The 10,557-nt window shown below is 31.8% G+C and overlaps 3 protein-coding genes across 8 annotated transcripts in view; 1 reads left to right on the top strand and 2 right to left on the bottom strand.

Annotated features, from left to right (window-relative positions):
- Positions 1-383: 383 nt before the first annotated feature.
- Positions 384-2,490, bottom strand: LOC108689449 (proteasome inhibitor PI31 subunit). Its single transcript, XM_018196208.1, has 5 exons — positions 2,126-2,490; positions 1,449-1,598; positions 1,089-1,363; positions 624-764; positions 384-542 (listed from the first exon to the last, which is right to left on the bottom strand). Exons 1-5 carry the CDS (start codon positions 2,273-2,275, stop codon positions 413-415), a joined length of 846 nt encoding a protein of 281 aa, XP_018051697.1. The 5' UTR covers positions 2,276-2,490; the 3' UTR covers positions 384-412.
- A 920-nt stretch (positions 2,491-3,410) lies between these two features.
- LOC108689451 (DNA repair protein XRCC1) lies at positions 3,411-5,045 on the bottom strand. Its single transcript, XM_018196217.1, has 2 exons — positions 3,637-5,045; positions 3,411-3,537 (listed from the first exon to the last, which is right to left on the bottom strand). Exons 1-2 carry the CDS (start codon positions 4,974-4,976, stop codon positions 3,411-3,413), a joined length of 1,467 nt encoding a protein of 488 aa, XP_018051706.1. The 5' UTR covers positions 4,977-5,045.
- Positions 5,046-7,512: 2,467 nt separating this feature from the next.
- LOC108689561 (kinesin-like protein KIF13B) overlaps positions 7,513-10,557 on the top strand; it is a 40,235-nt gene continuing 37,190 nt past the window's right edge. For all 6 annotated transcript variants that reach the window (XM_018196382.1, XM_018196386.1, XM_018196384.1 and 3 more), the window contains exon 1: positions 7,513-7,678. In XM_018196382.1, the coding sequence (XP_018051871.1) occupies positions 7,624-7,678 (55 nt within the window). In that variant the 5' untranslated portion in view covers positions 7,513-7,623. The remainder of the gene's footprint in view (positions 7,679-10,557) is intronic.

Here is a 10,557-nt window from a genome sequence, read left to right as displayed (position 1 = left end):
CAATTTATAAATAAAATAATTACTGTTTAATTTCTCAATATAATTTCCTATCTCTATATCATTACACAATTAGTTTTAATTAAATTAAACATTAAATTAAATCGTTTTGTTACATTGTAAACATCAATTATGAAATAAAAAGGAATGGAAGTTGTTTTGTGAAAAAAGAAACGTTTTATAATAATTTTTATACCTTGATGTATATTGAATATAAATAAATTTTTTGGCTTTATTCTCATCCCCAAGGAAATATGAAATATTTGTGTATCTTTCATATGTATGATTCTTTACAATATAATAATATATATTGTAGAAGAAATATATTAGCGAAATGATAGACATTCAATATATAAAAAAACTATCTTGTACTTGTATACCTTCATTTTCATCAAATTTAATTTTCTGTAACTTATTACAAAAACATATCATTATATTGTGGAGGAGATAAATGGTCATCATCGGGTCTACGACGATGTGGTCTCATGGGATCCAGTTCAGGTGGACCAAAAGGATCGAATCTTGCACCAGGTGGTATCGCATTTCTGCAATATTACATTTAAATTGATTCTTAAATTAAAATAGATTCTCATACACGTATGTATTAGTTTAATCATATAACATACGGCGGCAATACTCCAGGTATTCCCAAGCCTCCTGGTGAACGTCCAATTTGACGACGCCTCGTGTTAAATGGATCGAATATCATACCTCCGCTTTCTCCAAATGGATCAAGATCTCTACTTCCTACGTCTACATATTCAGGCCTAATAATGGAAATTAAATAATCTGAAATACTAGATTTAAGATAGAATAATATATTGGATGTCTAATGAAAAGACATCTTGTATATCATTAGAAAAAAATAATAAAATTTACAAAGCAACATATAAGTTTGCACGTATACATCATATTATTTTACATAATAAAATATAATAATAATAATATCGATTTCTCTATAAATGCTGCAGTCTAAATTCTTTTTTACTTGAGATGCGTAATTCATCTAAAGTGATATAAAAAATCTTATGTGGACATAATTAAATATAAAAAATATTTATATGGATATTAAATCAATATTGAAAAATTACCGATTTAATGTCCAATTACCGGGTATCCTCAATGGAGAATTGGCTGGAGAATCAATGAGAGGAATCTCATTCCTTCCGGAGGAACTTCCGGAATTATTTAGTACGGTTGTTTGGGTCCCTGCTTCGTTAGAGCATATCGTACTTACAAAATCTTTTTGTATATTATGTAAAATTGTTTGATAGGATGGTATTACAGTCTCTAAAGGTCCATGTAATGCAGATACAGTTTCCTCGATAGGAAACGAAATGTTAGAAACAGAATTCTCTTGGTGATTCTATAAGATTAAATAAATTTTATAGAGATAATCGCTTTAATAATTAATTGATTTTGACAGTTTGCTGCTGTCATATAATTATTACCATCAAGTTTAATAATAAATCTGTATCTGATTTGACTCCAAGAAGAACATGTAATTTTCCATCTTTTACATAACGTAGTGCATAATTGGGACGTGAATTCCATTCTGTTGGAAGTAATTCAGAACCTTTTTCTGATGCATTAAACGCTGCCTAAAAAATTAAGTTTGAATATTATTTTAAAAATAATTACACATATAATGCATTATCTGTATATGTTAAAAATTCTTATTCAACACGTGATAAATGTCTACGTTGTGATACATATTCTAATTTAATATATTTAATCGAAGTCGTATCTTACGATGCTTAAATACATAATTATTCAGTCAAGATTCAGCTTCAACCGTTAGAGACTTTAATTTTTATTTGTATTCACATTATATTATCTTAATAAATCGTTTATTATTAATATATTTGATAATGCTCTTGAAAAATGTTTAAATCAAATAAATTACATTTAGAACAAATAATAATTATAAAAGTATACTTTACGAAAATTTTATATATTTATTTTATTTTATATATTTTAGGTTAGAATTTTTGTAATGTCAAAGAACATTACAAAAGATGCTTTTAATGTATAAGAATAATGAAAATATATAAAATTATAGTTGACATTGAGCAACATGCAGTGACGAACAGCATCGTAAGATGTTTATCTTGTCATCAGAACTTACATCATCTCCTATGCCAATGCATCTAAATCCAGATTTTGTCAAATACCAGTGCATGAATAGAATTATTACATCTTCCTTTTTATAGATATCATCATGATAGAGTTTTTGAAAGAGCTCAAAGCCAAATACATTATTTGTGACATCAACCATCCTGATTCTTCTTTTTCTTTAGTCCAAGATTTTCTCCAAAAGGTGGCTAAATAATCATGCAGCTGAATAACTTTTTTGGAAAAAACTTCAAGAAACTAATAGTCTTTCTCAGTAACCTCAATCAATAGCAAACCAATGAATTAGCTTGCAAATTTTTCAAGTATATATATACACCATTTATTACATTTGTCTTATCATCACACGTTTACTGCTGTATTCTGTATTACAACTGTTGAATTGTATGCTAGAGACCTCTACCGTCTCTACGCTCATTGGCATTTCCATTTTCCACGCTTACGTCAGGCTGCCGACACTACCGTCCCATGACTGGAATTTACAGTGGAACGGAACAATCACCAATCACAATTCTGCAATTATTAGAGGCTCCGCACAATAAAAGGAACAGAGAATAAGAATTTCAACCTATCAGAAATCATATATTGTGGAATATACAGTTTCTGATAGATTGAAATTCTTATTCTCTGTTCTCTGTTGCTTGTTTCTCTTATTGTGTAGAGCCCCTAAGAATTTCAACTTATCAGAAATCATGTATTGAAATCCTGGAATGGAAAAAAAGAATTAGATTAATTTGGTTGAAGGATATATCAGATACATAACTAATTTTTTCCTTTCTTTAAAGCATCTATTTTATACCAAAATATGTGTACATTTTAAAAATAAATTTTTATAATCTATTTATTCAACATCTTATTAATTAACTATCTTATTAGTTAACTAAGTAACGATTAAACACAAAAATTCGGTAATTTAAATGTGAAAGTTTTATCAAACTGTGTAAATATCTTTTATTAATTAAATCTTGTCATTTTTTAATGTAATCTTTTTCTTCCAGGATACTACTTATAATTCGTAAAATATATGTATCTATTGGTTTTATATCAATACAATATTTAACATTACAATATTTAATTTTAATTGCGCGCATATATCACTGATTGTATATTGTATATATCAATTGATTATATTAATATAAATGTACATGTTCCTATGTTTTGTACATAAAAATATATTTATTGAGAGTTCAAAGAAAATATTAATTATAAGATGTAATACAAAAGTTAAAGAAATTAGATAAATATGTTATTGATAATTAATATAATATTTAATTAAAATATTAATAATCTGAATCAGCATCAGTGTCTATGTCATATACAGATTCCGATTGATTGCCATCAATTTCTTCTTCGCTTTCAGGTTGTGATTTTTCCTTTTGATCTAAAGCGTATCGCCTCCAAGGAAATCTATAAAATACATAATTTATGAAATTTCATACATAATTCAATATATAATTTATAATATTTCTCAATCTGCAATAAAAAAAATTCATTAGATATATTTACCTCTTTTTTTTATCAAAACATTCCTCAATAAAAGTATGAGAAACAATTTTTGTATGATTTTTGAATTGTTGATATTTTGGTGTATTTTTAAAAGCACATATTAAATGAGTGCATTTTTTATTAGTTGTATTTGGATCAGGAATATATTTGGCTCCCATATTAAGAGCCTTTCTCCTAATATTATCTCTTTGTGGATTAACATATCCACTGAGAGAGAATGTAACATCATTGAACAATTCTTTAAATGATCTTTTCATCGAAACATGGTTGCTCGCCTGTAAAGGAGCATTTTTAATAGACTCTTTGGGCTCTGGCAATCGTTGACAAGTTGTACATAATCGATCCTGCGAGTCTGCACAGCATTCAGAACACTTTTGTTTTTTTCTTCCATTGAATTTTATATTTGGTGAATCATCCAACTTGATCAAAGGACGTTTCTTGAAACTTGGAGAATTCTGAGTAGTATTTTTTATATTATTTTTATTAGTATCAATATTACGCGGAGGTACAACATCTCCAAAAGGAGTTCTCACTGCTTTATCGTTTGATTCATTTTTAGGGATTTTGGGACTTTCATTAATGGTCTTATCTTTATCTTTTGAACATTGTGGTTGGGTCTTATCATTTTTTCCAAAAATTTGATCAGCTTCTCCAGCTTCTAGCTTTTCTAATAATGGCCTCTTGATAAGTTTTTGTTCTTGTTGACACTTAACAAAATTCTCCATTGAATCTTTTTTTATTTGCTCACGTAATTCTGTCTTGTAATTTGTCTTCATATTTTCTGTTTTATTAAGGATTTTTTCTTTCATCATTTCCATAGGTGTCTTGACAACATGTGGTTGTTTTAATTTGAACTTGCCAAATGTATCCAAGCCTAAATCAATTGTAGGATCCGATCTCAAAATAATATATGACAATCCAAACAATACTTTTAAATTGGCTGATTGCATACAAGTAACTTTGATTCGATCAAATTTAATCTTTAAAGTGTCTGGATTTAATTCTCTTTTAGTAAATAATTGAACTTGATCTTTAAATTTGTTATTTGCAGCTTCATCGTTTGACATAAACTGATGATTGATGATAACTATCCAGTTATCAGGTTCTGATGAGGTAGATCCAGTGACAATCACTATGCAACTTTGATAATTGCCAACATCGACTCCCGTGATATAAGAAGGTTCAGTGAGTTGAAAGATGACATGTGCCAGCATTTCTCCCGGTTTGCTGCATCGCCATGTAGCTTTCCAATTTTCTGAATTACGTTGAAGAAGATTGGCGGCAGGAAACTTTGGGTGTTCGGAGGAACAGCTTATTATCTTTTCGAATTTGACGATCATTTTAACAAACTCCTACAAGTTTTTATCCTTGAAATGTTTTAAAACTTCTAGATTCTTCTCTGCTTACATTTTGCGAATTGCAGAAAAATTATATATATATATATATATGTGTGTATTTCGTTACAAATTCAAGATTGACAAAATACTGCAAATGCCGCCAAAACTATCATGTTTCGTATTGTACATAAGTGTTGACATTAACATAACCTATTACGCGTGATCGAGAAGACCAGCTGTTGGACAAATTACAAGAAAAGTTTATGCCATCTATTGTCAGAGATAAAGAACAATACATGATGATATTTTAAAAATATGTTAGAAATATTTATATCTGCAGTCAAATTTCTAACTAGTCGATAAAAGGCGATCTTTATTTTTTCTATTTCCAAGAATTAAAAAAAGATAGTAATAAAGATGTATCGGAGTCACTTTTGATATGTTATTTGTACTTTAAATTATATACATATAAAAGTTGTGTTCATAACATCCTGTTTTATGGAATAACACATTTTTATAAAATTTAAATTCTTGTTATTATTAAAAAAATTTTGGTTTATAACAATAAAAATAATACCAAATAAAATAAATTATAAAAATATGTCGTTTAAAACAGAAATACTTTAAACAAACAGAAAAAGAATAACAACAAATAAAATAATATTCTATTCTATTCTCATTCGATTATAGCTATGGTCGATCTACTGGATGCTACAAATTCTTTGAAGCATTTTCTGATTGGTCAAGTAATAAAATTCTTTCTTCCGATTGGTCAATCAAGCGCTTCGAAGCAATTGTAGCGCCAAGTAGATCCTACTCTATAAGATAGGAATACTCGACTCGTGATTGGTTAATTCTTATAAATTACGATATACGTCATACAGTTATGACCAGTATAAATAATATTCCATTCGGTGTTGATGAAACTAGCCCCAGACTACTCGCCGAGCAATTAAATATGATTGATTGGATCTAAGTAAGAACCATTTACCAATTATGCTAATTCTATGATTCTATCGATTATGGCCCAGAACGTGCTTACAACGATATTAACCCGCTAACATGCTATAATTTACGTTACGCATACTATAGAATTTCAGAGATTAAAGCGCGTTCTGAATACGGGCTAATAATGGCATTCAATATTACAACTGTTCCCTGAGCGCTCAGTGAGCTTTTGTATCCGATTGGTATATTCCGTTAGATCTAAAAATATTGATCAAACAGATACAAGAGATCACTAAGCTCTCAGTGAACGATCACGCTTCTGGGGCCCTATTCTTGAGCACATACAAATTTTCGCATACAAAAATGATAGTTTTTTGACTGTGATTGTATACGAAATTGCTATTTTTGTATGCGATATTTTTTCAAGAAGGGCCCCTGGATGCATTACATACGTCTGTTTTTTTCTCGTATGACGAATTTTTCATTTTTGCGTTAATTGCAAGACAGAAAGAATCTCTGACCTCTTTACCCCAATTCTCCAATAGATTTTTAAGCCTTAAGCCATAAGGAATAACTATAAGGACAAATAAATTATTCTTCTTGCCTTCGATTGTAGTTGGTTAATTTTTTACGTCGATTCTAAATTAGTTGCAAGCTGATCGCAAATTTGTTGCGACAGCCAATCTGAAGCTTGCATTTTGAAATCAACACTTCATATTGACTGTCGCAACAAATTTGCGATCAACTTGCAACTAATATAGAACCGACTTTACGGCCAATTTCATTTTATGTGCGTCTTTATAAGAGAAATGCAATTGGATAATTTTCTTTATGTATACGTTTATGTGGCTATGCAAGTTATGTGGTTATACTCTTAAGCGAAGAACACAAACACTTGCATAACACATAAAACATGAGATATAAGAAAATCAATCAATCAGGATTTTTTTATTTCAAGGAAGGAAATAAAGGACTTTTACTCGTATTCATTCAGGCCTTATATTTAAGACTTCCTTAAATTGATCTTTAGATACTCTACGAATTATTTCATTGAAAATGAAATATGCTGCTGAGATTTATTTAAACGGGTAATAGTCTATTCTTATTTCAAGATTGTTTTAAATAATGTCTTAAGATGTTATATAGTCTTCTAATTGGCTTATGACAGCTTAAGACTGTACTTAAGACAACCTCAAATATAAGAATCGACTATGAATATCGGCTTTAATATTGGCTTAAAAACTACTAATATCGAAAAACAAAATAACCCTATTGAATAGGGAAAAATTCCGTATCACAGGGATGTCTGGGGAATTTGAAAATATTTTGTTCCAATTGCGAAATGACGCGACCCCTACGTGAAAGTGCCAAGATATTGGTGACGTCATTCGTTTATCGAACCGCTCGCGGTTCCTAACGGAAACACATTCATTCGATAGCCTCGATAGCCTGGACGATTGTCGTTGTCCTGTGTCCAGCGCTGACGACGGGCTTTAAGCAATATGGCGAAGTGTGTCACGGGAGGCTCGGTGTAGACAGTAGACGCAGTGTCGTTCGAAAGATGACAGGTTCGCGGTATGGGTTGAGAATAATGTGCAAATCGTGCGAGAGTAGACGTAATCACGTGCAGGCGTAATCGCGCTAAACGGTTTTTCGCAATCGTGTGATAGCGAGTGCGCGCGTTTACCGGTGTGCAAAAGTCATGGCTACGGATAAAATAAAGGTTGCCGTACGGGTCCGGCCATTCAATCGTAGAGGTACGTATCTTGTCGCTCTTTAATGTCGTTTGACACGCCACTTCACGCCGCGAGTTACGTCGCGTCGCGCGTTTCTGCATTGTTCCTTCGCTTTACTTCGAAGTTCGAATGGAGTTTCGCCCCGTCTCGCCACACTCCACTTCGTCTCGTCTCGTCTCGTCTCACCTCGCCTCACTTCGCTTTGCCTTGTTTTGCCTTATCTTACCTCGTCTTGCCTTGTCTTGCCTCGCATCACGCGTGGCATCTCAGGGGATCAAAGGAGTCCAAAGACGCGCTCCACAGAAAAATGCAATTGACCCTTGCCTCTGTTGAACGCGGAGCTCAACGAAGCGACAGGCATACAGTTTTCGTTCAACCGTTTTCGTTCATTCCGTGTTGCCACTCTCTCGTTATTGTTTTATCGAGTCTTGGATGGACGGTCGTGATTAGCCGTGCGAAGGATCGAAGATCATCCTCACCAAGACGCAAAACGACATTTGATGTTTACGAGATTTGAGATGTTCACCGCAATATGGGTGCTTTCCATTTGATATAAGTCGTTCTGTCTTTGTTATTCACTGAATGTCAAGAAAGATAGCATGATGCTTATACTGAGTTGTGTCACCAAACGGAAAGCACCCATAGATTAGTGCTCCAGCTACATTTGGCACTTAGCTGTCCGACTTTCATTTCGTCATTAATTATGAAGTTCAATGATTCACTATGAAAATCACTTTACGTCACCGTCACGCGTAGAAAACATTCAACACGAGTTTCGTCCGTATTTTTTATCGAGCGTTAAGTCATACGATTTGCGTCAACGTTAAACCATGTTAAACAAACGATGGCTAGGTAAATTAATCCAATCGCGATTCAAGGTAAATCTGATTTTTTACAAGGGAAGGTTGTCACCATAAAAGTAAAATTATTTGTAATTAATTAAGATTATTCATGAAAAGTCACAAAAATCTAAATTCACATGCAAATTCAAATTAATTGAAAAAGAAAAACTATCAAATGGATAAAAAATGGCACAACCGCGGTTCTGATGTTAAAGACTATGACACACAAAAATTAAAACAGTAAGCAAATCAACATTTTTGGACGATCATATGTATCTTAAAACGAGGTGAAAATTACAAAATATGCAAATTTACTACTAAATGTTGAGCAAAGAAATTACAAATATTTTTAGTAAATTCGTTCACTTTTGTAATTTTAATGTTATTTTAAGGATGATTACACAATTGATCTTCACCTTACATTATTATTTTATAGTCTTTACTGTGATTGGTCGATTTGCTTACGTTTTTTTGTATTAAGTTTATAGTCTTAAAGATATGATCAACGTTGCAAACTATCGCTTTTTTAATTGGTCAATTTGTAAAATTCTTTCTTCTAATTGGTCCATCAAACGCTTCAAAACATTTGTAGCGAGACTTTGACCACAGCCTAAGATTCGTGCGAAATCCAGCGAGATCGAGTTAAGACACAAAAAAGAGCTTAATCGATAAAATATAAGTAAATCGATTATCAATCAATCAATAGAAATCAATAGAAATCATGAGACAATAAACATAAATGTAGCAAATCCAAAATTCGATTTGTTTATGTCTTGCTGGAGTTTTTTGTGTCACAGCTTTCAGTCAAATCCAAAGAGATCCGAAAAACGACTTTCTCTAGATTGCTAATTGTCAAAATACGTCGCGAGAATTATCTTCACGATGTGATGCGACACGATTATTCGAACGCGCGAAAAAAATGTTTTTTTGTCGTTAAATCCTTGAGATTGGGATTTAATTTAGAAATAAAAGCAAATAGATATCGCCGATGCGTCAAGTGCGTGACAAAACGCGAGAATCGCACCGCGAGGATGCAATCGAATAAAACGCCACGTTCCGGTGACATTAGTCCGATGACCTTGGATTATCGATTCAATCAGAGGAAACATGTTTTCCGGGATATCTTCGATCGAGAACTAATTTCCCGATCGTGCAAGGTCGAGAAATTGCGTATCGTTATTCATATTAAAGACGTTAAAGTGACTGAGAAAGTGATTTTCGAATTAAATTATTATATTGTACATCGCGCTTATACGATGTTGGATTCACAATCAGATCTTTAAATTACATATATGCATAGCATATATTACGTTGAAACGTGATTATGTGTGCGCGTTCATCGACTCTCGTGTATCATATTATTTTATTATTATCCAGAATAATGACATGCTCATATATGATCATATGCTGACATCATCGTGTCACCTGTGTAACACCTGCACAATGCACATGCTCTTGTCCTGTCAAGTCTTTTAGTGTTGACTTTAACGCGAGTGGCGAGTGACGGCGAGATGCTGGAACGAAAACGGAGTAACGCGATTCTATCATAGGATTACATAATTTTCCCTCTCTTTTTTCCACGTGTTAATCGTCAAACTTTCGCGCTTGTAAGATTTAATTTACACGACGCGACGTCGACGTAATCGGACGTTCTTGTTATTCAATAACTTGTTGCCCGATACTTGCTTTTGTTACTCATCAATCAAATTTACAATTTTTCTTAGTCTCTCCTTTCTTTTCCACGACTATTTTTTTCCTATAATTATTTTAAAAATTGTGATAACATATAAATAACTTATTATCTATATGTATACACTGAGAGAGAAAAGTGTTTACTGTGTTTAATGACTGTAATTGCATAGTAAAATAATTATGAATAGGAGTTCCATTTTTTTATGATTATTACTACTGTAATATTAATTTAACTTTATATATATATATATATATATATATATATATATATAGTTCTCCCAAACATGAAAAAATTACACTATAAATTATGATAATTTCAAATTAATGTACTAAAATATCAAGATATAAATGATAAACATTTTTATT

The sequence above is a fragment of the Atta colombica genome, unplaced genomic scaffold (genome assembly GCF_001594045.1).
Source record: "Atta colombica isolate Treedump-2 unplaced genomic scaffold, Acol1.0 scaffold27, whole genome shotgun sequence".
NCBI lineage: Eukaryota > Metazoa > Arthropoda > Insecta > Hymenoptera > Formicidae > Atta > Atta colombica.
This window is presented reverse-complemented; position numbering and strand designations above follow the sequence as displayed.